We start from the raw sequence: 27,136 nt of genomic DNA on the forward strand, positions 1-27,136 counted from the left end.
TAAGCAAGACATCAACCACATATTACCATAAACTGTAGTTCCGTCCTCAGACACTTGGCAGTAGAATCCGCCGACTCAAGAGGCTTACTTATCACACTTACCAGATCGGCTCATTTGATTTTCAGCTCAATATCATTCAATATTCTAGTGTTAGGCAACAGCAAACTAGAAAAGCATTAACAAATGCAAAATATAAATAAAGATTAATTTTATAAAAAATAAATTTCAAAGAGGGACGAGTTCGAGTTCGAGTTCTGCATGGGAAATGTTTCTATTTAAGTTTTCACTTTTATCTATTACACGGTTAAGTGCACATTATATATATCTATATTAAACGTGTGCGTGTGTGTGCGTGCATATGTTTTTTGTGCACTTATGTACAGCTATAAGTTAAATTGTTTGTAACAGGGTTCGCAGTATCGCGCAGTCGGGCACCCCCGACTCGTTTTATTTGCATTTTTATTTTTGTCATTACTGAACCGCTTCAGTTGCGAAAAGCGATGTAAATCTCGAACGAATTGAAGTTTTCTGTCAAATGAAAAATAAACAAGTTTATGTTAAGCGCGCGTCGCTGCCTGCCGTCAGCTGAGTGGAAGTGGATCATAGCTCGCAGCACCCCTTTAGGTCCGCACAGACCAACAACCCCGGCACACTGAAGCCTTGGAACCCTGCCTCTCATTGTCAGTTGACGATCGCTGGGCATTGTCTCGCGCTTGTTTGCACACATGTCATACGGGAAAATTTTGACAAATCACTAACAACAAGCGTGTTAATAACTGCTGCAACATGAATGTGACAAATGCAAAAAACAAAGCAAAAAGGACGTGCCAGCCCTAAAAAGGATGCGCAGATGGATGATAAAGGCCGCTTAGCTAAACGGAGGCATTTGACATTTCAATTGATCATCGCAGATGCGCAAATGCATTTTGAATTGCAGGACAAATATCCTTGCAGCGCGCTCAACTAGAAAGCCCCGTTGGGCATACTAAAGCCCTACATTTAGAAACATCAGTTCGAACTAAGCTCGTTCCATAGTGTATATTTTGCAGTTCTGCTGTTTCGTTTTTCTATTCATCAAACAGGCAATATTGGTCATAGTTTAATTTAATTACATTCGTAGAAACGGCTCATCGATTGAAAAACATTTATTTTAATATTCAGAAAAAGTTGACCGGCAGCGCGTAAAGAACTTCAATCAATCCTCCATTGCAGTGGTCTGAGGCCGTGTGACAATTGCCATTTTGCAATTTCACAAAATTGAAATGCAACATTGATTTGAGCTGCAGACTAGAGAGCGGACGAGCGGACGCCATTGAGGTGCAGCTTGGTCCGCCGATTTTGAACTGTGCATCGTGTTGCAATGTCGACTTTTTATGCTCGTTTATAGCAGTTATTGACACGTACCAATTGCCCTGTGCCAACTCACTCCAGGACACAATTCGCTTCGACATGGCCATAAAATAGAAACCAACCAACCAATCGTCCAGCTCTTGGTCTGTGCCTCCACATACACATACACACATACATGTGCATACTTATACATATGTCTACTTTTAATACTCGTTCACGTTGACCAGAAGAGTATGTAGGTTTTGGCCAATGCTCGAATGAATGCTGTGAACTCTAATCAGATAAATTATTACTATGCTCTATACTATACCTCTATTGAAGCTAGAAATGTCAATTTTATATAGCTATCTACTATATCTTTTACAGTTTAAAGTCAGTTAAAGTCATATCAAACTGAAAACAAGACTTCATCAGGTATGGCAATTTTAATCAACTTCTGAATAGATAGACCCATCAGATATGTGGTGAGCCTGTTGTGGTACGACTGAAACCATGAGCGAGCATTGTGCAGTTGCTTACGCCCAGCAGCCGCGTTCTCACTTGTTTTAGTTTGGAATCGTCTGCTGCTCCTGGCTGTGTGTTAGTTTGTCTATTTTTTAGCGCTTCTGTTGCCGCCGATATTCAATTTTGTTTGACTGCTGTTGTTTTTCGTTGAACAATTTGTTCAGTTTTCGCACGATGTTTACATTGAAAAGTCGAAAGCGCGGCAATATTTCAAAACGATTTCTATGGCTAGCACAGACAGGCGAACCAACGGACTACGTCGTCTGTCAATCACATCTGCAGTCGTGACTCTTCGAAATTGGCAGCCTATTAGAATAATTGGAAACCGGCGGAGTCGCGTGACTTTGCCAAATTCTCATGTCACCCTTCAGGCATTTCACAGCTCAGGGCTTATTAGCAAAAATTATGAATGAATGGCAAAAGAGTTTAGTCGAGCTGTAAGCGGATTATCATTAGCACATTTGAGTGCGCGAGTGCCGCTCGCTACGGCCGCTGGTGTCGCGTTCTCCCGTGCGTAATCTGAAGCGGAAAACGTGCCACGGCTCAGCTCTAATTATGAAATTAAATGCAAATTAAAATGAAAATCGCCTTGGAAATCCTTCACGTGACAACCAAGTTTCAAGTGCCAAATGCTCATATTCTCGTTGTCATGACTTATCCTTGGAATCTCTTCCCATTGAACTCATCAGACTAACTGATCCATCTACGCCCACGACAGGTCTCAAGGCCTGAAAAGAAAAGAAAACATTATTCAATATTTAAAGCTGATTTTCACAAACTGAGAACTGTCTTACGCTCGAATTGATCGATGATATTGAGCTCTGGGGGCTCTGCTGTCTCTGGTGTCTGCTGGTTGCAAAAAACCAACCCTCCTTTGGGCTGGCTCTGAAGCGCTCAACCACTTCGCATGATAAATTTAATTCCGCTTCTATTTTGATGGCACTTGTCAATTCAAATACTTTTGTCATTTTTGTTTTCGTTGTTGGCGAAGTGCTCTTCAGGCTGGCACGCCCACTGCTCCTGCCCTTGCCACTGCCTCCCTGTGCTCATTGTGTACGCAAATGCTGCGAAAAGTTGAAGGATTTTGACGCTTTAGACTGTTGCCAAAGGGAGGAAAGAGCTCCTGCCTCAATCATGACACCCATTAGACTCGCGCACACCTGCAGGCAAATTAATGTATTTGTTATCATACCCTGCTCTCGCTGGAGTTGCCATTTGAGTCTGGCGACATCCAAAAATAAAAGTAAAAAAACACAGAGTCGACTTTCAATTATGCCCCTTGGGCGTGCCAACTCATCCGCTTAAGATGTTAACGCAACTGAAGTCGACTTATGCCTGGATAATATATACACCTTTGCATTTTTAATAACATATACATAACTAGGCCGAAGCATGGCTCTGAGACTTATCGATTAGCTAAGCATGGAAAACATTAATTAAAGTTCTTCCGAGGCATTTTGCCTTATCGTATCTATTTTCTAGTGCATACTTCTAGGTTGAACAAGTAACTTAACTAAACCAACTTACAGAACATCTGCTAGTCGAGTAAGCACAAAGACCTGTCTTCAACTTTAAGCTGAGGACATTTGCTTAACTGGGTTTTTATTCCCCGGAGGCGTCCATCTCTGCCGAGAGGGTAGGCTGCGAAAAATGATGACTTAATATAGAGAAATCACAAAACTGATGGATTCCTCCAGGGTGCTTTTTATTTGTCACAGGCGCTGAACGCGATTTTCTATGCTCTACGGGTCAAACTGACAGCTGCAAAGTTGAGCGAAGGCCAGCTACCCATTGGCTACGGTCGACGGCGTTTATTAGTTATTAAGCGGCGTGATTTATGCCAGCATATATATATAAAAAGAAGCGGAAATTGGAGCCATGCTGACTCTACAATTGGTATATAATTGCGCATCTTAATGAGGCCTTCCTGCCTGGCAAGAGGCAGGACGGTCCGGCAGGACATCTGTGGTCTGTGTCATGCACTTCATTAAAACGAGCATGTTAAACAGCATATGAACAAGTGAAATAAATGAAAAGCAGACAGAAGACATGCTGCTGTCCAAAAAACAAAAAAGTGAAAGGGAAATGGAGTGGGGCGCTACTAATGGGCGGAAGCGGATCCTCGACAATGCGAAATGTCACGCGCGTCTCTCGGCCAGTTAATGTCATACAACACTTGCACTGATTCCATGGCCATGGAAGTGGCCCAGCCGATGTCCGTTCCCAACTGACTGCAACAATATGCTGCTGTCTTCAATCTGCCTTTCACAAATATTCATTATTTATTCTTTGTTTGTTTCAGAACTTTAAAAATCGTTCTATAAGCTGGCAACCCTCGGAAATGGGTTTTCCAGACACCCTGCATGGCCATTTGACTTAGCTCTAAATTGAGCTGTGACTGTGCGCTTCTATTTGTTTATACTTATTTCATTTTCACACTACCCTCAGCCAAATGCTTCTTCATCATCATCATTATCATCATCATCGTCGTCGTCCTCATCTCCATGAGCATCATTGGCAACCATTTTTCGTTTGAACTTCGCTCAGTCACTCGTTGTGTCTTCTCAGGTTACTTTGTTTTCCTTCGCTCCATTGTTTGTTTTCATTTCCGTTTCACTTTTCGTTTTGAAAAATGTACTTTGCAGTTTTTTCCTATTCTTAATTCAATTGCGGACTGCCACAACCCCCACATAACAACTCCCAAAACGCTCGCAGTCACCCCTTTTTAGAAGACCTTCGCCCTTCGCTCAAACTCGTCCCCCCTGCGGCTAATAAAAGTTCCGTCAGCCTTTTCCGTGTCGGCAAATTATGGTTTAAAACTTAAACACAAATTTGTCAGCAAACTGACAAACGACTGCAACACGTCGTGAAGCTCACGTTAAATTATTAACTTCGATACCAATGAATGGGCGTGTTCAATGTTAACACTCATCGGGGTTACACACGAGTTTAGTAAATATGTTTCAAATATCAAGGTGCAACACCTAGACTAAGACTACTCAAAATCCATATGCTGTTTTGCACATCGTAGACGAGTATCCAGATGCCTAATCTAAGAATTAGTTTTCCACATTTTAAATATTATTCAGCGATAAGATCGTGTTGTAAGCTAGAGTAAAAGCCTAGGCACGCTCTGTAAAAAATCTGATCACGTTGAAACATTCACGTGTTAGTCTTACAGTTAATCCTTTTCGATATAATCCCCGACGCGCGCACAGATTGTAGGCAGTGTTGTAAGCCTTCACTGAAACTGCAGCGGAAACCAGAAACGATGCCGCGACGATTTGTGTTGGGGTGGAGAAGTGGAGAGGGAGAGACAGTTGCGACCCATTTGTCATTTTCATAATGGTCGCAAAGTCAGTTTTCGGAAGGCGGAACGTGTCTGCGCGATTAGATCCTACGGATTACCAATACGAAAGAGGCACGATACACGTGCCCTAAGAGAGCTGGCGATTGGCTGTTAGAGATCGCTAACACTTGATACACGAATATTTATGTTAATTTAAGACGCCGTCTTAACGGAAGACACAATCACGCCCTAACCCCAGAGAGCGTCCTGCAAATGACACGTAAACCAAAGTTTAAAGAGTGCCTAAGTCCATGTGCAGTTCAAATCGTGATTATTAAACGGAAAATTGCTGTAATTTATATGGGGGCTATAAGCTGAATTTCATGGGGTCGCAGCATTGGGGGCGTCGACTGTCACTTCTAATTTTTTGGGGCCATCCAAGCTAAATTGATTGATTTATTTTGGCAATTATGTGCATTTGATTAAAAAGTTCAACTCGAAGTCACGCGGTGCTCGCTAATAATATGCAGAGGACACACAGACATCCAACCCCCACCTCTGCCCAGCCCCCTCCTTATGCCGCCCACAACTTTGCCTAGCTCTAGGAATAAGAAAAAACAGGGCCAAAAACAACATAAATCCCTGAAATATCCCACGGAGCTGGGGATTACATGGCCATGAATTGAAAACCAATTGCGCTTGGAATGAAAAATCACGCTAACAAAGCACAGCAGGGCGGAGGGGGAGGAGGAGGGGATGGGCGACGTTGACTGAGGGGGTCTTCTTGGGGGCGCCTATGTCGGGGTTTTTTTGGACAAGGGGATTTCATTGTTTTGCTGGATTTTAATTTTGAGCAACGAATAAATTAAATCGACCGACAGTCAAAATAATTGCCGGAAATTGGAGACGCTGTTGACTTTCTATTTTATTTGACAAAAAATCCTGTTTATATAATAAGATTACGATAATCAAGGAACTAACAGCAGCGACGTTTTTGCTCGTATATTCAACACTATGGAATAATGTGGAATAAAACATATATAAAAGAAGCATTCTTAATAAAATATATTATTGTAATTACTCTGAGTAAAGCTTCAAAGTTGCCAGAAGCCAAAAGCTGCTCAAAACTTATAGCTAATACAATGCGGATCATTTATAACATACTCCCACTCAAAGGTTCGGCTGCCGCAGACATTCGCACAAATCAAAACTGTCTAGTAATAAATTAAACAAGTGGTAATTATTACTTCTGTGTTGTGTTTGCTCGCCAGCAATCAAAATATTTCATGCCAGAGCAGAAGTTACTAAAACTCATGCTGGGCCTGGCGCGTAGGCCTGGCCTACACCACCTTACTTAATTCCGAAAGAAAAATGTAAATGAGTCTCTAGCGACTAATAAATTCCCAATTACACGTCGACTTGACCAAGAATCGCCGGCATATGAGGTCCCCAGCTTGACTCATAAAACTGTGCAGCACGAACCCTCTTCCGATGCCATTCTGATGGCTCGGCAATAAACTAAAAAGCATAAATTCTTTTTTTCCCAAAACGACAAATTCATGCACTACTAGGGGGTGTTAGAGACTTCCTTCCTGCTCCCCATCCCTTAGCTGTTTTCATTTCAATAATTTGTTCACGCAATTTCGTAGTAGAAACTCGTCAAGTCGATGGAAATGGAAAATCAAACGGAAAACATGGAAAATCACAATTATTTGCGCCCAGACTCCATATCCATAACACTGTATCAAGGGTCGCTCCTCGGGTCACAGAACCTGCCCACTTGAACCAATGTCCAATTATTGGTAGCGCTGATGGCACAAATACATACATCTGCGACCTCGCCAGGCAAGCGTGAAAGGCCCTTTGGCATTCGCATTTGTTCCGTCTGTGCTCGCTCGTCAAGTGCCGAAGATTGATGCCCAAAATGATATCAGATGCTTTTAGCGCTTCGTGCAATTGTAATTGAAAGCATTATTAACGCAACGCCAAACCTAATACATTATAAAACTATCAAGCAACTAAGTAGACAATATGTTTCACATATATAAACATATATATGCATGCATGTACGTATATACATGTTAGACAATTTCGTTTTCATAATTACAAATGTCTTAAAATAATTGCAATGAAAATTAAAACTCTAGGTGCACTTAGCTCGTTAAAGAAGTTCCTAATTATATATGTACGTATGCATTCTGTATTGCTGCATGTTGCATTATATATGTTTATACACACACACACATATATATATAAGTTAACTTATAACACTTAGTTAGCTTATAACACTTAATATAAGGTATTATTCAACACTTATTATCGGGTGCTAGACAAGTTAAGGAACAGCCCTGGCAAGAGCAACTCTACTTACGCCGGTGAGGCTATGATTTGTAAAAATATAGATCAGTCTCGTGTTTTAACTCGTACTGATAGGACATGCTAAAAATTGGTGTCATATAAGTAAAACTAAAAATAGTGAATATAATAAGAAAAACCAATAAAATTAACTGTTTCGATTATTCAAAAAAGAACAATTAAAAGCAGGGTTAAAAAGCGTTCTTCCAGTAAACCGCTTAAATAAATATTCACTCCGTCATTTGCTCGTTAAATGGCTTATTTCATTGTCTGAGCCCGAGGCCAGCAATAAGAGGCACAGTCGCCTCTCAACCTAACTTTCAGTCACCACAGGACTGGAAAACATATAATTGGCGCCCAACGTGGGGCCGGACAGAACACTTATCGCATTAGTGCCAGAAAGAAGCTATACGCACCCATACCAGGTCTCTCCGAGCAGCAACAGCAGCCAGTGCCAGCTGTTGATCCCTTCCAAGCACCGCCATATCCCACACAGCCATCGGCAGCGGCGGCAGCAGCAGCATTCGAGCAGCCTGCACCACCAGCCGTTCAAGAGGAACGCAAGAGCGGTGGTCTCTTCTCACTCACTAGTCTAGTGCCCACTGGCGTGTTACAGAATATTTCGGGTCTAGTGCAATCGGCCACAGGCAGAACCAACGAACCTGCGCCACCCCCACCAGCCAGCTACAATCCAGCTGATTCTGGTGGCTACTTTGACATAAGCACATCCGGCGCTGCCGTACCGCAGCCGCCTGCAAACTTTTTTACGCCTGCAGCTCCGCCTGCTGCTGCTGATTATTTTTCGCCCACTGTAGCACCACCCACTGTAGGTGGTTACATCAATCCTTCCGTAGTTGCTGCAGCTCCGTCTGTTGGTAACTTCTTTACGCCAGCACCAGCTGTTTCTGGGCAATCAACCGGTGTTCAGCCAACGCCAGCCGCGGTACCACCGACATTTACTCAGCCTGGGGCAACTGCTCCGCCAGCGACATACGCTCAGATTCCGACAGTCACCCAAGTAGCCACTGTCCCTCAGCCACTGACAGCTGCTCAAGCACCTGGTTTAATCGAGAGTACTCCAACGTTTGCACCGCCATCAGTGGCTGCAGCAACTCCCCCACCAGCGGCAGTAGCAGCACCACCACCAGCGGCAGGACCTGCACACTCCTCGTACCGCCTGCAGAAGGGTACCAGACTCTACAAGAGTCCACTGACAGCTCAGGAAACTGCAGTGCCCGCAACAGGCTTTGGCCAGCAAACAGCTTTAACAGCCACGCCCTTTGCACCCTTCGCAGCACCTGCTGCTATTTTTAATCCTTTTGGAGCACAGCCTACAGAAGTTGCCCTATTTACAGCGCCAGCTCCGTCAGCTGCACCAGCGCCAAGCCAGGAAGTTCCTCTGTTGCGGCTGCACCACCCCCAACTGGGCCAGCAACATCGCTGTTTACACCACAGGCATCGACGGGCCTCTTTCAGACTCACGAAGCAACTACATCGCTTTTTGCACCAGCACTATCCGATACACTTCAGGAGGTTCCTCTCTTTTCCAGTCCGACTAACGCAACACAAGGACTTACACCAGATACAAGCAACAACCTTTTTAAGTCACCGACTCAGAGGGAAGAGCTAAAGAGCTCTTCAAATCAAAATCAGGAGGTTACACTATTTGCACCACCGCCAACTGCATTAATTCAAGAAGTTTCACAGCCACAGGTTGCTCCAACCGCTGTCCATCTCTGTCGGCACCTTCCACAGCTGCCGGCTCATCCTCATCCTCATCGGCAGCGGCGTCACGTCAACTGCAGCGGCCGGCATTGTCGGCAGTTGCCGCACGGCAACAGCAGCTACTGCTGAACGGCTCGCTGAAGAGCAAGACGAAGACATTTCCTGCGTATCGAGCATCGGTGCGCAGCGAGAGCGACGACAAGGAGTACAGGGCGCCTAGCAAAAAGTCGGCCGGTGTCGCAGTCGCTGGCAGCCAAGATCAGCGGCAAGAACTGTAACAATCTGCTGCACAACGCCGGCAATAAGCTAAGCGTGAGCAGCAACTCCCTCGGCCTATACGCAGCATCTGGCATCATCGCCCAAGAGCCCTGTCTCCAGCAACGGCCATCTGAACAAATACTGCCTGACGGACTTGACGCGCCGCAAGGCCGAATTCAATCGCCAGCTGAGCGCGCCGACAGACTACACACATCACTCGTCCAGTAACGGCTCATAGCATCGCTGGAGTGGTGGGACACAGTCATCACGGCCATCACGGGCACGTGCACGGCCAGTCATCGACGGCGCCAGCCACACTCAAGTCGCTGCAGCTGCACAACTTTGGTGTGCATCATCCGATGCCAAGGCTCACGTCCACGTCGGGCACCAACAGCTTCAACAGACGCCACATACGTAGGCGCAAGAGCAAGCTTAGTAAGCGCCTGCTGAACGGCGATAGCGAAGAATCAGTACGCTGCTCATACTGCTCCGTATTGAATGTGAATGAGAACGACTTGCGGATTTCATTCGAGAACACCTGCACCGACTCGCTGGTCACCGCTGCTAATATGCGACCAAGGAACCGAAATGGTGCACTTTGATGATGTGTCGTTGTACGGCACTCCGAAAGAGGAGCCATATGCTGTGCTTTAATCTGCATTGGCCTCACTCTTTGGTGGATCATCGACGCAAAGAAGTCCGCGAAGCACTTGCGAGGAGTCGTCGCTGGAATTGGGTCGGTCGAGGACGACCTTACACTTGAGGGGGGGGTAGTTAACTTATAACACTTAGTTAGCTTATAACACTTAATATAAGGTATTATTCAACACTTATTATCGGGTGCTAGACAAGTTAAGGAACAGCCCTGGCAAGAGCAACTCTACTTACGCCGGTGAGGCTATGATTTGTAAAAATATAGATCAGTCTCGTGTTTTAACTCGTACTGATAGGACATGCTAAAAATTGGTGTCATATAAGTAAAACTAAAAATAGTGAATATAATAAGAAAAACCAATAAAATTAACTGTTTCGATTATTCAAAAAAGAACAATTAAAAGCAGGGTTAAAAAGCGTTCTTCCAGTAAACCGCTTAAATAAATATTCACTCCGTCATTTGCTCGTTAAATGGCTTATTTCATTGTCTGAGCCCGAGGCCAGCAATAAGAGGCACAGTCGCCTCTCAACCTAACTTTCAGTCACCACAGGACTGGAAAACATATAATTTATATACATATATATATATATACATTTATATGCTGGCTTGCTGTGCCTCGTTAAAATTCCTACGAAATCACTGCGTGCAAAAAAAATAACAAAAAAGCACAAAAAAATGGTTACGACTTTTCAGACTCTTCTTCATGTTTTACGATTATTCGTAACAATTTTTGGTAAGCATGTGTGTGTGTGTGTGCCAGAGAGTTTCCCAGCTCATTTTTGTGTGCAACACTCGCTGCCATTGCCCCACCACACTCACACACACATTACTCCCCCCATTGCTGGCTTCTTTGTTCGTTTTATGCTGTTTTTGCATACTTTATACACACACACATACACACATGTATATACATAAATATATACATATATAAATACATATACATATATATATTTGTGCAAAATTTATGTGCGCTATTGTTTTTATGGCATGCACCCATTTTTCCCCATGTGCCCCCAAGATCCATACCATGCCCATACCCACGCCCATTGCCCTAGCCCATTCCAATCTTCATTCCCATTTCGAAATGCTGAACGAAATCCAAGGTTGAAAGGCAAAAAATTGTATCCTTGTTGTGCCGGTTGGCTCGTGGCTTGAATAGTGGGGAGTCAAGTCTTCTGTGTGTGTGTGTGTTGCCTCTGCTAGCAGTTTTCTGCAAATTATGGCACATGAGGCAACAGCACAGTAAAACGGCATGCCTTGTAGTCAGCATTATGCATGATCCTTTCGTTCTTATGCACATATCTATACGTATAGCTATCTCTCTTCCGCTCTATATAGATTGGCTTACATGTAAATGTATGTATGTATATATGTGTGTGTGTGTGTCTGTGTTGCCACTTAAGCTGCTTATGTGGCGAATACATAAAATAAAAAGAAAATCCTCGCATAACGAGCATTTCCTTCTGCCATATTTGCGTTATTTTATTATCATTTTTCTTCGTTGTCGTTCTCATTCGCTTACACACGCACACACACACACATGTTTATATACATATGCACACAAAATGGCGGCAGCTCGTCTTTGTTGTTGTTGCTTAAGCTTTTATATCTGTCAGATATGAGTTGCCATAAACTGAAATACATATACACAAGCTTTATATACATGTGTGTATGTGTGTAACTCTAACTGTATATGCATATGTGTGTGGACGTGTGTGTGTGAGTGTATATCTTTGATACAAATCCAATTTCTGTACGCCACAATAAAACTCAGCGTTGCTATGTGGGCGGGGCACCAACAGCAGCAGCAGCAGCAGCAGCTGCCGATAAGCAGGGAAAATGGCGAACTGCCTTATGAGGCGATTTAACGGGATTCCATGTGCTGATTATAGGCATAAATACAAACCCCAAAAGAAATTTAAATAAACCGATAAACGAATCCCATACTAAGCCCTCCCCGTAAAAAGCTGTGCTGGTTGCTGCCTCTGCTTCGGCGTCTTCTGCTGCTTCTTCTTCGGTTACTTTGCTGGTTGCATGCCTGGGAGATACAAAACTAAAGACAAGCAAACTGCTTTAATTAAACTCGCAAAAAGAAGAAAAACAAAACAAATGGAAAGAAGTCGCCCAGGATCGCGCTCCACATCCACGCATCGCTTGTTTATGACCCGCAGCGGGCGCAACGATCAGATACAATATCTTCACCTGACACGGTCGCAGCCCGTCTTGGTAGCCTCAGTTGCACTTGGAATTGGAGTTGGAGTTGGAGCTGGAGTCGCATCTGCCACACTCGCCACGCGGTGACAATTTATGACGTACAACATTGGCGCGCTACAAGAACAGCAAACAACAGTCCAGCGTCGTGACGATGTAGTAGCCAGCGGCACCACCAGCACCACCAGCAGCAGCAGCAGAAGGAGGACCTCGCAATGCAAATGCAGCCAATGGCCGCAACGTTTATGAAAATCATAAACATTCGCCGACGGCCACAAAATGACATCGGAGCAACGAATATGCATTTTAATAAAATATCCTAAAAGCCATATAAATCACACAATGCGCAGAGTCGGCCTGGCCCCCGCCCCAACCTCAACGCGCGCTCAGCTGCCGCTTTGCCAGTTTATCTCACGGCTTTATCCAACTTCTTCTTTTTTGTCACAGTTTCGTTTTAACTCTGGACATAGACCCTGATCAGGCCACTTGTGTAAAGGGTTTGCTGCATATGCAAGCCGTTACGCTAATTGAGCTTTTATCGATCAATAACGATTTGTTTTGGCAGCCCGTCGTCTTCTGTGCAGCATAATATTTGATGTAATAAATAGTTATAGAGCTCAGCAGATATCCAAATAAACGCCCTTAAAGTGTTTTGCCTTACTCAATTCGAAACTGAAGTCAGAAGAGTCTTGTCTCTCGAGATATTCTATGCAATGACTGCAGCCTCTCTGCCTCTGCCTCTGCCCAAAGGAACTGCCTTTTAATAGACGATATTTAAAGGTCAATGTTGGAGGAGCGGAAGTCCAAAAGTCCACTTACTTGCATTGCTGAACAGCTAGCTTTCATCAATGTTTAGCTGGGCTGTTTTATTTGGGAATACAAATTGTGAGACTGTTTGGCAGGACTAATTACAATATAGTCTTCAATTTAAGCCACATTGTGCCAATCAAGTGCCAACTGTCAAATCATGAAGTCGGCTTTTGACTTTTTTAGTCTAGACTTGAGCAGCCGCAGGCGCAGTTGTTCATACTTTTTGGCCAATTATGAAGCGAGGCATCGGCTGGCGGAAGGTTCTGCACCAGCTATAATTATGACAGTTGACGGGCAGCCGGAACCCTTGTCAAAACAAAAAAGGATAAGCGAACACACATACACCAGGTACGTGCATATTTAAGTTTTAGTTTCGTGGAATATAATGGTCTTGACACATTTGAGTGCCAATTTAAAAGTCGCACATGATTCGAGCTGCTGCGATTATGCAGCGCACATTCAGCCTGATGCGCACACAAAATTTAACAAGTAAGCGTGCTCTAGTGGAGACTTCTCGACTATCAGATACTCTATTACTAAACAATCTAAGCTTTGTTTTTGGAATTTGAGTCGATAGTAAGCTAGCCTTTGTAGCTCTTAATAGTTGCTGAGATCTTCAGGATAAAATAGACAGACTTTAGACAGTCGAGCATAGCTTTCTGCAAGTAAGAGTGCTCTAGTGGGGACTTCTCGACTATCAGATACTCTATTGCTAATCAATCTAATCTTTGTTTTTGGCATAGCTCTTAATAGTTGTTGAGACCTTCAGGATAAAATAGACAGACTTTAGACAGTCGAGCACAGCTTTGTCTGCTCAGCTCTTCACAAGGAGTCGCTCTGCCTGTTACTTACACTATTACAAATGCAGCATACTCCATTTGGGTACAAAGTATAAAAAGTGTTAAGATATCGAATAACGAATACCGTATACCAAATATATGTAGTCAGCAACTTGTGCCGCCCGCTGGTTTTATGACCGTGCTGAAATATATAAGAAAAAAGAAAAAGAATAAAATGAAAAGTAAATACCAAAAATGCAACCATAATCAACGTGCCACAACGTGCCTTGGCCCCTGCGCCTGCGACGCGCAAACATTTAACGATAACACCCAAAGATATCAAAATCGAAATATCGTTAGACAACCCAGACCAAAACGCCCATCCATCCATCGCAGTCCAACCCCACACCCGGCTCGCCGCATGCGTAAACTGCTTGACAAGCATAACAAACACAAAGTACACGAAGCCCCGCAACTTGACTGGATGGTTGGATGGTGGGTGTCTGGGTGTCTGGGTCTCTGCAACGTTTTTATGGCGCTGAAAACCATCCCCCAAGTGAACCCAAAGCCGAAAACCAAAGACCCAGACCCAGACCCAACGCCCATCGCACATTCAACATGGCGACGTTCTCTGCTGTGTTTCCTTTTGCGATATAAACGAAGTTTAGCAAATAAATAAAACCGTGGCGTCCCCCTCTTATACTTACCCCCTTGCACCCCTCGATTGTATTGCAATATATATCGCGTACGTGCTGGCATGCCATAAATATGTGTGCCTCTGCATGAGAGCCGAACAAAAATTATATTTCTGCTTGTATTTGCAACAATTTATTTTGACTGCGTAAACGCCCACAGGCGAGGCTCCACAGAAAGTGGACCTCGTTTCAAGACTGCAAATGCCCCTATTTCCATAATGGCTTATGGCAGCATTTCACTTATAGTTCAGCCTAATGGAAAGCCTAGTTAGCATGTGGCATGTGGCATGTGGCAGGCACCTGTCGCCTTGTCAAATGCAAATTTCTGGCAAACTAGAAGCAAAGCCACGAACTAACCACAGACAGCTGTCCCGCAGCAACTGCAAGTGCAAAGGAGATGGCTAAACTACAAAAAGATGCCCATATTTGAGGACTCTTCGTTGAAAAATAAAAAGAAAACTCTATAAATATTTACAGCCATCTCTGAAGTGGCTGCGATCCAAGCAATAGCCAAAGCAAACACCTTCAATAACTCAACGCAAGCAGAAATCTGGCATGCTCCACACCCTGGAACATTCATTTCAATTATTTAAAAAACAAATTAAGTCTGTATATTTTGATTGAAGCCAGCAGATGCATTGTTAGGATGAGACGAGTATCTAGTTATATTTAGTATAGGAAATTGGCAAATTCAACGCCTTAGCAAACAGCAGAGAAAGGTGGAGTATCGGAGTTAAAACTTGTAAAACATTACAATTGGGTGCCATCGACTGCATAATACTCGCTCGCCGTTTAAAAGCAATTTTAAAGCAATATACTCCATTTGCTTTTAGAAACAGAGTATTAAAATTCGTAAAGAAGGTCAAAGCTTGAGGAGAATAACTCAACAGATCGCAATGATATGGGCGAGAATATAATAATTTTGGAGTGTCAGTTGGAAATTGTCAACAAAAAATTGTAGAGCATATATATATATATATAGATAATATATATACGAGTAGATATTAAAAGTGTCAAATAACCAATACACCCGTCTATATATCCTGAGCGTGTATATAGAAAACATGAGAACCCCTAAGCAGAAGGAAAAGAAAAAGAAAAAGATAAAGAAAAATAAATGAAGACTGGCCAACTAAAAATTAAAATGTGCAAAACTTTGCACAGCAGTTGTTGAAATTGGAAAATGGGAAACGGAAAAATAAGGGGAAAGCAGCGAGCGAACCGCAGCTAGCTGAGCCAAAGCTGAGCTAAAGAGGATAGAACAAAGTCGTCTGCGGCATTCAACGTAGCCCGTGTGTCTTTGTCTACACAGAGCAAGAAGGGGGCGCAAAAAGGTGCAAACACGAAGCAGGTACGAGATACGGGCAACCGAAAGACTTGATGATGATGATGATTTGATATATATGTATCTAGCTATATCTATCTCTTCCTACATGTCTATATGTGTATGTATAGCTGCATAGCTGCTGCTGAGATTTCTTTGTGGTTTTCCACTTCTTTTGACAAACCATTTTCATTTTTCACAAAGTGCGCTGCAAGTGAAGGCAACCAGAGAAAACTTCAAAGGGCGCCCAGCCAGGACTCCCCTCAAGGACTTGAGCTTGGTCGCCATTTTAGAAGTGCGGCAGCATTGGTTAACGCCCACACACTGTTGTACCAAGCACTATTATGAAATATGATGAAATATGAAATGATATTCCACCCCAAAGGCTGCTTGTGCGCAATCGCATAGTGAGTTAACCCTAGGGGGCCATACTGCAACACTGTTACGTTATATCAGATGGAGAACTCATTTCGACATGCCAATGAAATTGCGGCATAACAAATATTATCACAGCTAGGCCACAAAATTGATGTTCGCTTAGCAATTCTTTGGCTCTTGGCCAACGGACTCATCAATCAAACGCACTCAGAAGCTCAACCAATCAAACAATCGCTCAGCCGTAATGCTCACTACGCAGCCACAGACACAGACACACAACAATTTTCCAATTAAGCGACCAAAAATTTGAGCATATGATGATTATTGACGATAAGAGCTCGTAAGGAGCTCCAATAGACTCGTAAAATGTGCAAATAAATCGCACAATTGTTGTTCGTTGGTGGCTCGTCTCCGACCCTCTCGACTATCTACGAGCATCGAAACTAAAAGTTATCTGCGGCCAAGCCAAAACAAAGAAACTTTCATTTCCAATTTTCTTGATGTATTAAATTATTTACGCCCTCTTGAGCACAGGATTTTTCGTGTGCGTTTGCGTTGCCAGCCAGACATGAGATGATATGTGTGTACACACATGTACGTACATATATCTACTACAGAAATAAATATGTATTTATCTTGTTTTAATGCTGTTTCGCCATATATTTTGGGTTTTTGCTGCCAATGCTAGAGATTTGTTGTAAAAGTAATGAAAATACTTTAATTTTACAATATATATACCCTCTAAAGCAACTCTAGCCCAATAACACTTAAATGAGTATAATAATTTGGACACACTTTCACAAGACGCAACTAACTTGGTGGAAAGTGTCGAAAGTGTCTCCAACACTTTTCACCAAGTTAATTGTAACAGGTAAGAACGTTGCAATCGGTTACGACTGACTGCCCGATACACGTTCAACTTTTTTTCTTTTTCCCTTAAGGTATACAAATCCATGTTATTTATCTGTCTAGCTGTGGAGTAGATTGTGCTTATAGTTCTATTGCTGAGGTTATAGTTATATCTCTATGCCACGCCTCCTTACGGTGCTAATGCATAGTTTTTAGAGAAAGTAAATTATTATATTTTTGCTGTATAACTAGATTTTTAAATATTTTCCAGCTATGCTATGCCTCCCATTAGAAGTTGATTTGATTTCAGATTATTTGGCGCAGTTCTACTCGAATTTCGAATGCCCTAAAATTACTTTTATAATATATGCACGTATAAGTTAGTATTTTAGAGTGCAGAATTCAAACTTTTTTAATAAATGTCATATAATGCTTAATTGTTAGAGCTTGTGTTGAGTCAGACAAATACTTGTTCAATATGTGAATCTCGAAGAAGATTTTGTATCATCTTTAGTAATTGGGTTTGTCGTGTTAAAAGTTTATTTAATTAGGAAATCAAAAGCTTTTTTTACAATTTTTAAATACTATATAGTAATACAATATACTATATATAGATAAAAAATGTTAGCACTTACAGCGAGGATACGTTGCCACGCCTTCAAGTGTTTTGCTTTAGTGCAGCCAGGCGGACCTTACACAAACCCAATATACTCTTGCAATGTGTGAGCGTGCATTAAAAACTGTCCCTAGTTAGCAGAAAATACTTGAGTCTTCACCTTGGGGCCCGCTTTGTTGTTCATTGCTGCTTGGCAGGAGGGGCTCACGAGATATATTTCGTGCATGATTTTTACAGTCGCTGAGCAAGTTGGCGGCGAAGAAAAGAAAATTTCTTAACTGTACTCAACTCAATTTCACCCACTGGGGCCCACTGGGGCCCACTGGGGCCCACTGCACCAAATGTGCAGCCTAGCTCACAGCATCGTCGTCTTGGAGTGCGGGGCGGCGGCTGATGAGGCCAGCAACCCAAACAATGTGCAGTTGGCTCCGCTACGAGGGACCCTGGCCAGCTCTCTGGCAGCTTAATTACATTATAACACGCATCATAAAAGTGCATTAGTTTTTCCAAAACTGAGCTCTCCCTGCCGCTGCTAAAAATGATTACCGTTTTGATTTGCAGCTTTTAAAGTGGGCTTTGGCTATTTGTTTTGGTTGAAATCAGCTCTACTAAACTAATTTCGGGCCTGTAATACTTTAACTTGAATAATTCTTTAATAAAAGCATTTTACAAATCAGTTTTCTATATATATATTTTGTATTTGTGAAACTACATAAAACACGCTGTGAAGGCGTGGTCCAACCCATATATTATATATATATATTCTTAATAAGGATCCCCAGCAGAGTGGACTTATCACTTTCTTGTTGTTCTCGGCTGTCCTATAAGTCTAAAGTTATGCACTTAAAATGTTTAAACATAATATGAAATTTATAATAAAAAACTAAATCAAACTTTAAAGCTTTTAATTATATCAGATCCTAAAGTATTCCAAGACGTTCATCAAGTTATATTTGAAATAAATAGACAATATGAGTCGAAGAGTTTATGAAGAAGAATTTCTATGTAATCCAAGCTGCAAGCGTGTATAAATAGATATCTCCTAGAGTATTTGCAACAATTGCTTATTACGTTGTTAAGGGTAGTATTTAGTCGAACAGTCCCGAGCGAAGCTCTGCTGTCAATTTCCTGGAGTAATTTTATCTCTTCTTCCAGTTAAGCACTCCCAACAAGAACACTCTTACTTGTTTCTTTACAACTTACCATTTTATGTTTTTTTCCGGTGATTATTAATTTTTTTAATAGTTTTATATTCTTTGTGGACTTACCAAGTTAGGCTTGAAACCCTTCAACCTTATTATTGTGCTTTGTATTTTCAATTTTCCAGCGAGGGGACGACTAAGAGCTGGTAAATAAAAGCAAGAGCAAAAGCAGAATCTGAAGCATTTGGGCAGCTGAGTCAGTGCAGCAGCACGAATGCGATCTGTGCATGAATGAGCAAAAGCATCCAATCCATGGGTGAGCAAATAACGAATACATGTCAGACCCATAACGCCAAATGCCGATTGTACGATCAAAGAAAGGCAAATTTTGTAGAAGAAGAAAACAAAAATATGGATAATTTTAATTGGCCAACACCAGTGGCAGCCAGATCTCTCGCCTCGTCTTTCCATTTGAGTGAACAGCCTTGGCCATGGATCACAATTTATAAAAGCAACGAGCCGACAGCGTTTTCGCTGGAGTATCATTCGAAGCTCGTTGGCGTTTGGTAGCAAGTGGAAGTCGAGTTAAGCCGGAATATTAATACGATACATCAGTAGACAAAACAATGACGCGTCTCGAGTGGTTGCTGCTCCTGGCGTGTGCCGTCAGCATTGGAGCTGGTGTGGAGGCTGCTGCAACCCAAATCCAGAGACGACGCCGTCATAGCATAGTTGAGACTATACCAGCTGCAGCTGCAGCTACATCTGGAAGCAGTGATTGGGGATTGGGGCCAGAGTTGACATTGGCTCGGCGTGTTTACGACGAATGCCAGGAGAAGAACGATTTTGTTGGCTGCCTTAAGCAAAAGGCGTTGCACGCCTTGTCGCGCGCCCTGGAGCAAGATTCCATTAAAATCGTCGACGGCCTGGTTCTGGAGAAACAGAATCAAAGCGACACAGAAAGCATCATCGGATCGCTGACTGATGCCAGGCAATTCGGCAGTCTAGCGCCAATCGATCGTGCTCTTCTCTCTAAGGCCGACAAACTCATGCGCACCCATGCACTCAAAGTAGACATGGACTTAGACTTGGACGTAGGCGTCGGTCGCGAGCATGAGCATAAGAAAAAGAAGCACAAAGACGGTGGACACATTAAGTATGTCATTGCTGCGCTCTTAACAGCAATGGGCATTGCCGGTCCTCTCGGCCTCAAGGCGCTTGCTGCTATTGCCGGCAAGGCGCTTGTGATTAGCAAAGTCGCTCTGACCATTGCAGGCATAATAGCGCTCAAGAAGCTCTTTTCGCACGATCACAGCGAGGAGACCAGCTTCCAGGTGCACGCCGGCGAGCACAACAGGTAACTCTGATGCTATACATGTGCCCAGACACTACAAATCAATTATAACCAACAATTTCAGACGCAACACGTATGTCATCAGGCCCGTCTCGAAAACAAATGCTGGCGTGGGAGTAACAGCTGCTGGCGGTAGCTCCCCGGTGGATCCATATCGCTACTACTACGAGTACCAACAGCAGTAGAAAAAGAGCTCAAGTCATTGTTCAGGTTGCGTAAGCGTGTGGGTGTGTATATGTATGATATGTGCTTAAACGTCGTTAATCTCCAAAGCCGATGCAGCTAGACTACCAAAGAAACGAGCCGATCCGAATGCAGTGAGATGAAATACTTACATCCTTTTGTGCGTTAAGAGACAGCCGCTAGCTTCTACTGTAGCTCTTTAGCTTAAGTGTAAAATAAGTTATTTCCCAAAGGGTCGCAAATAATAAACAAGTATTAAGTGTTATAATGAAGTTTTCTCACAATATTTTATTCAGGATTTTAATTATATACATATTTTCGAAGACTAAGCGGTAGCGACACGATCGACAAGATATAAAAAGAACACTATAGTCGAGTGCAACCCACTGCAGATGTCTATGTATGCTCTAAAATATTTTAGATACCCATTAGTCGGAATCATCAGATACAACGTAGGTTATTTTTGCTTTTGTTCTGCGTCCTCTGTTGCAGGCGTCCAAAAGTCCTTGAGGACCGTTTGACGAATTCTGTGCGAAGCAAAAAGATAATGAATAACATGAACCAATGGTAAAATTGGGAAAAAAGCCTACTTTTGAGTTAATGGACACATCTAATTTAGCTTTAGCACGAGTTGACGCAGCACGATTTCCAGCTCCTCGGCCAGCTCCGCGGCCAGATCTCGCAGTGGATGTTGCCTGCGCATCAGACCTATTCACTTCGTTATTTGCTGTCTTGATGCTGGTTAGTGAGCTCTTAACTTCTGTCTTAACGCTAGAATCATCCAACATTTTAAGCAGATCATCGGCCTTATAGTGCTGTCTAAAATTTTCTATTTCATCATTAATATTCTCAATAGAAGGCATTGTATCCATTAAATGCTCGACAGCCTTTTCATTGTAAAATCTGCAATTTCAATTTTATAGAAAGTTTCTTTTCTGTATTGGCTGAAACAAACTTGAATATTTGATCAGCTGCGTTGTTGTCCGAACGTTCGACCATGCGATAAGTAACCTCCGCCAATGCCTTTGAGTGTAGAAGCTTGAGCGGATTTTTATCTTTCACTTCTTCGAAGTACCTATCTACTAGCTCTTCTACTCGCGCCGTGTTGTCCACCTCCTGAAAACACAATGTAAATATTGAATTACAAATGACAGTTTCTATTCAAGGTACTTGCTTACCATAACGCGCTGCATAGCATCTTTGTCTATATTAACCTTATCACTCTTGGTTCTTTTTATTAATTTCTCGAACTTTACAACATCCGCGACATTTGCTACACGTGTGCCAAAGATTTGGCCGAAACGAATGGTATTGAACATATACGTCTCATCAGTATAGCGGAGGCGCAGACGTATCAGTGGAATTGTCGGTTGCTTTGGATGACCCGTTAGCAGAGATTTGGCCTGTTCAATCATGGCCTCTACACGCTTTATGGCAAAGTTGTAGACCTTTATGGAAGCATCGCCCTCTTTTAGATTCAGTTTGTCAACGTAGTCCTCTAGATCAATTGACTCAAAAATAAATGGACGCACAGTTTGCAAAGGGATTGGCTTAAGATTAAACTTAGTTTTGTAAATCTCCAACAGGCCCACATGTTTCTTTATCGACTCGCCTTTGGCCAGCGAGGTGGCCACCGACGAACCTGGCTGGGAAACGTAAAAATCACGTACAGCGTTTACTTCCGGTTCAATGCGACAATCGTGTTCATGACCCCAAATTACTAAATTCAGAAAGGCAGGCAATAGGTCTTCAGGCAGATAGTTCTTTGGACCTCGATCTGCGCGATTTTGATGCACCACCATTAAGTGAAACCAGTCCTCCTCAGACTCATTGGGACAGTTGATAGTCACTTGAAAGTCCTTGAAGATACGCACCAGCCGTGCGTCGTGAATGTGGCTTAATCCATACAGTGACAACTTAGTTTCGCCCTTTCGAATTAAGATGGGGCTTATCTCTACTTTCGTAAGATCTGTCCAGCGTCCAAAATAATTAATAAGTCCCGTTGTGCTAAGCAAATCTAAGGAGCTCAAACGGCCAAAGCCACTCGGGTCGTCATGATTGCCGTGTATAGAAAATACTGGTATGGAAATATTCAAATTAGGATCTTCGTAGTTTACCGACTGGTTGACAGCATTGTAAAAACAAAGCGACTGATCACTAAGTATTTCCAGCGGTACGGGCTTATCGCCAAATGTATATCGCCTCAGCAATTCGATGCATCTGAAAGAGAAATTCAAATATAAAAAAATAGAAGTTCTCTAATGGAGTCTACTCACCTGTACATAGCATTCTGGCTTGGCACTGAGTCATGAAATAAATCACCACCAAGCAATATCATATCCACATCCTCGGACACTGCCAGTTCCAATATTTCCTCAAATGATGTAAAACTGTCTTCGCCGCGAACTGCGTCCTTTTCAGCGTATCCCAAATGATTGTCTGTAGCTACTAATATGCGGATTATGTTATCCACATCCTTTTCAGCCGCATCTGCTCCTGCCATATTTATTATAGCTTTACTACACAAAGTTTACTTTCCAAAACGGAATTTCACAACAGAAGCGCGGGCCGTGCTGCGATTTATCGATAAACTACCAATCAGCTGATGCTTCTTAACATAATTAAGGTATGGCAACGCTGCTAGACATTTAATAATTATATACTTTACATAAATAATCAATTAAAAATCAAAACTTACATTAGCAAAAAATTTACTTTCACTTTTAACTCTCAGGTGTCTTCGTTGTGCGGCTTTTGACATATATTCAAAGCCAGACAGTTTATATGAATATAAAACAAACCTATGATAGTACTACTTATATTAAATTATTTATTTATTTTAAATTTACCGAATTTTTCATTTTACATACATGCGAAATATAAATATTTTTATTGAGTTTGGTACAAAAGCAACAAATGGCAGCACGGCTCCTAGTATGATCGACAGGGTTGTATTGCACTATTGTGAATTAATACTATAAAAAGTATTTAAATGTGAATCTCTGTGGCAATCGAAAGCTGTGCTTATATTTAATTTAACAATTAAATAATTTAATCAAGTTTTACTATTTCAAATAATTTATACAGTGACAGCTATATTATTGTGATAGTGTCGTCATACGATTACAGGGCGTAGGGGCTAAGTCATAGAGTAAGCTGATACTGGTTAAGGCACGTTAACTAAGTTCCTTTTATAAGAATATTGCAAGCCTAGCTTCATTTTAAATTCGAAATAATCTCTGCTTACATAGTTTTGCTCCCAACAGAAATTACTAAAAATTGAATTTTGTAACTCAGGGACTCACTGTACCTCAGTTAAAAAATTCAATTTTTAATCATTTCTGATGGGAGCAAAACTATGTAAGCACACCTTATACATTATTATAATATAAAGATTTTGGTGTTCTTAAATATATTAAATAGATTGAAAAGGATCCAAGGTAAAGTGATTGGTTTATTCCTATCTTGCTATTTTGTTTATTCTTACCCCGGGGATCCATACATTAATTACTACGAGTTTAACAAGCAGTGGAGAAAAGAACTCAGGTTAGATGAGTGGACATATAAGCCGATGCAGATAAACTTTATGTGTTAAGCAACAGTCGCTAACTGCTAGTCCCAAGTTACTTTCATGTGATTTGTAAAAATAAATATTTGTTTTTATAAAAAACTTATGTTTCCACAGTAATTTAAATTTCTATGAGAAGGTAAGTTTTTGCTTAATATAATAAAAACGATTGACTTCAAATTTTAATTTAATCCTTAATATATTTGCAAAATATGTGTTCCTGACATTGCAAGATATTGCACGAATTCTTAATTACGTTGACTGGAATGAGAATTGGGAATCCAAAAGAAGCGACCTGGACAGTAAAACAAAATAAGAACTTCGCACGGGGGTGCAATTTTGCATATTTCTCTGACTCAAATAAATACCTGTTGAGCACACAATTAATAACACGATTCAAATGCAACACACAAAAGGAGCTTACTTTTGTTTTATGGGCAATTTTGAATTTAGCTTGAGATGGTGCATCAGAAAAATCCATTTCGTCCGTATTTGCACTGCTGTCCACAGCGGATATGTTAGCATTCAACATTTTAGGCAAATCGTGCAGCCTAACATTCTCTATTTCATCTAATATATTCTCAACAGAAGGCTTCGGCAATATCAATATTTATTAAAAGTTCTTTCTTCCGTAAAAATCTTAAGAATCTGGTCCGCTGCATTGTTGTCTGTATGCTTGACCAATGCCTTGAAATGTAGAAACTTCAGTGGCTCTTTTTCCTTCAAATTCTAATTCTTCTATGTCTACAGATTTTCTTTGTAAGAATTTAAATTAAAGGTGATTAATAATAAATCCTTACGTGAGCTAAAAATTTGACTGAAACTAATAGTATAGTTTTTCGAAGTGTAGATCGATTTACTCAGCTGCAGCTGCAGCGGCTGCAGAATCTCATGTTGCCTCGCCCTTTATTAGCGATGTGGCTACCAAGGACCCCGGCTAGTAAACATTGACATGACCCAAAGAGTTCCGTTTAAAATCAACGTAACTATCGTGCTCGTGACCACAAATAACCAATTTCAGAAATTCTGGCAGACGCAACTCGAGGATGTTGCGTCCATTGTGGACAGTTTTGATGTATAACTATCTATTAATAAAACCCCTTTTCCAACACATTGTCACTATTAAAATTGATTTAAAACTCCTCAAACATACGAACCAGCCGTTCATCCTGAATTTGGTCATAGGCCCTTTGTCCATTTTCGTAATATCTGTCGAGCGTCTAAAATAATTAATAAGCTCGGCCAAAGCCGCTCGGGTCGTCAAGATTGCCGTGAATATATAACCGACTTTTTGACTGCGCTGTGAAAGGAAAGCGATTGATCTCTTATTATTTCCAGGGGTACGGGCTTATCGCCAAATGTAATCGAAGCATCTGGAAGAGCAATTCAAGTTCAAATCTATTAACTTATTGTAGATTTATTGTAAGGGATCTACTCACTTTAACGAATTATTCATATTGAAATCCAAGCCCATTTCCAATATGTCGAAGAACTGTCTTTGCTACGTACCGCGTCCTTCTCAGCGTATCCTACATGAGTGTCTGTGGCTACCAATAAGCGGATACTATTGCCTATATCCTTTTTAGTCGCATCTGCCTCCGACACGTTCGCTAAAACTATACTCGATCTTTTATTCAACAATTTATCGATTTTATTGATGTTTTTATTGATTTTTTCATAGTTTTTATTAAAGTTCGCTCGTTTTAAGGAAGGATATAAGTAATTCTAATATGCGAGATCTTTCATTGAAGCACAATCTCCATAAATCATGGTATAGGCAATATGTCTTTAGTGTTTAGTATGTTTTCATTTTCATAGTAATATATATTTTCATACATTTTCTCTGCGTTCATGAAGTGAAAGAGTATTTTGGTTTTGTGCAATGTCCGTTTTTCTGTCTGTCCGCCCTAACGTGTAAGGAATACGATACGCCCTCAAGGAATGTGACGAATCGGTCATTACAATGTGTACTATAACTGAAAAGCCTTTTTATTTAAGGAGCTAAAGAGTAGAGATTTGGAATACATAGATGTATACTCATGCAGACAACCCGAGAGAACCAATTATAGGAGATAAGGACTATTGTGTTTTCCTATTTTATTTCACAAAAACTTAAAATTAAAATTAAAATAAAAATAGTATTTCGACCGAACAATTGAACTATATTAAAAGTAGATTATTTACTTTGTATTGTTACATCCCTTGAGAATAGCCTTATTTCCTCTTCTATAAAAATAAAAATCCCTATTATTAAATAGTATATAGCTTGAGTGACATATACTCCTGTATATTTTCGATTACCCTTATGCAAATCAGTTCAAAATTATATGTTTACCCATTCTGTTCCATTCCGTTCGAATCACAGCCTGCTTCTACTCACTAAATGATGAATTTGTTCAATCCAAATATGGCATTATGACTTGATTGATAACTCGCTTGTTCGAATGCCATGAAAGATGGTGTACGAATGGCTTTACAATGATTATTAGTTTTTCAGCTTCCAGCAAAGTTTTCAGTCCGATTGAGTCATTCATGTAGATTTCCCGTTTGTAAAATGGAACCACATCCAATGATTCATTAAAGTAACTAAAATGACTAAAGTAAACATGGCGCAAGTCCAGTTAACTATGATGTACATATTACATTAGATTTTTTATATATTATATGTTACCTAGATTGCCATGGTGTAATAACACCATCATTGGGTCCTCCAATTAGTACAAGCTTATTCAGCCGAACCATTCCCATTTTGAACGATGTTGAATTGGAGCTAAGCTTCTCATTGTTTATCAATGGTAAGAATTCGCTATATTTCATATATAGGGCTTGTTTGTGCGGATCGTTCCAGTACCCACCCACAGACGTGTGTTGACCCACGCGAGAGTAAAATAGTTCAAATGCAGTCTTTGCCGCAAGATCCGGGAAAATTAAGTGCAAGAAACTAGCTGAAAATATAAATAAATGAAAAAACGCATCTGATAATATAGTTCTAATTCACGTACTTCCATATTGTCCAGCTTGGACGGTGGACACATTAAGTATGTCATTGCTGCGCTCTTAACAGCAATGGGCATTGCCGGTCCTCTCGGCC

At 41.5% G+C, this 27,136-nt stretch overlaps 3 protein-coding genes across 3 annotated transcripts; 1 reads left to right on the top strand and 2 right to left on the bottom strand.

Annotated features, from left to right (window-relative positions):
• The first annotated feature begins 19,566 nt into the window (after nucleotides 1–19,566).
• On the top strand, nucleotides 19,567–20,479 carry LOC111592659. Its single transcript, XM_023305011.2, has 2 exons — nucleotides 19,567–20,297; nucleotides 20,359–20,479. Exons 1-2 carry the CDS (start codon nucleotides 19,567–19,569, stop codon nucleotides 20,477–20,479), a joined length of 852 nt encoding a protein of 283 aa, XP_023160779.1.
• A 265-nt stretch (nucleotides 20,480–20,744) lies between these two features.
• Nucleotides 20,745–23,247, bottom strand: LOC111592587 (double-strand break repair protein MRE11). Its single transcript, XM_023304902.2, has 6 exons — nucleotides 23,176–23,247; nucleotides 22,754–23,114; nucleotides 21,656–22,697; nucleotides 21,433–21,593; nucleotides 21,068–21,380; nucleotides 20,745–21,004 (listed from the first exon to the last, which is right to left on the bottom strand). Exons 2-6 carry the CDS (start codon nucleotides 22,978–22,980, stop codon nucleotides 20,906–20,908), a joined length of 1,842 nt encoding a protein of 613 aa, XP_023160670.2. The 5' UTR covers nucleotides 22,981–23,114; nucleotides 23,176–23,247; the 3' UTR covers nucleotides 20,745–20,905.
• Nucleotides 23,248–25,448: 2,201 nt separating this feature from the next.
• LOC115482925 (lysosomal thioesterase PPT2 homolog) lies at nucleotides 25,449–27,102 on the bottom strand (the record flags this gene model as incomplete). Its single annotated transcript, XM_030223231.1, has 3 exons — nucleotides 25,449–26,640; nucleotides 26,717–26,990; nucleotides 27,048–27,102. Coding segments are annotated over 3 exons (528 nt in total), but the record flags the coding sequence as incomplete, so codon positions are not given.
• Nucleotides 27,103–27,136: the final 34 nt, after the last annotated feature.

Source organism: Drosophila hydei, unplaced genomic scaffold (genome assembly GCF_003285905.1).
Source record: "Drosophila hydei strain 15085-1641.00,03,60 unplaced genomic scaffold, DhydRS2 tig00000149-arrow-pilon, whole genome shotgun sequence".
In the NCBI taxonomy this organism is placed as follows: Eukaryota; Metazoa; Arthropoda; class Insecta; order Diptera; family Drosophilidae; genus Drosophila; species Drosophila hydei.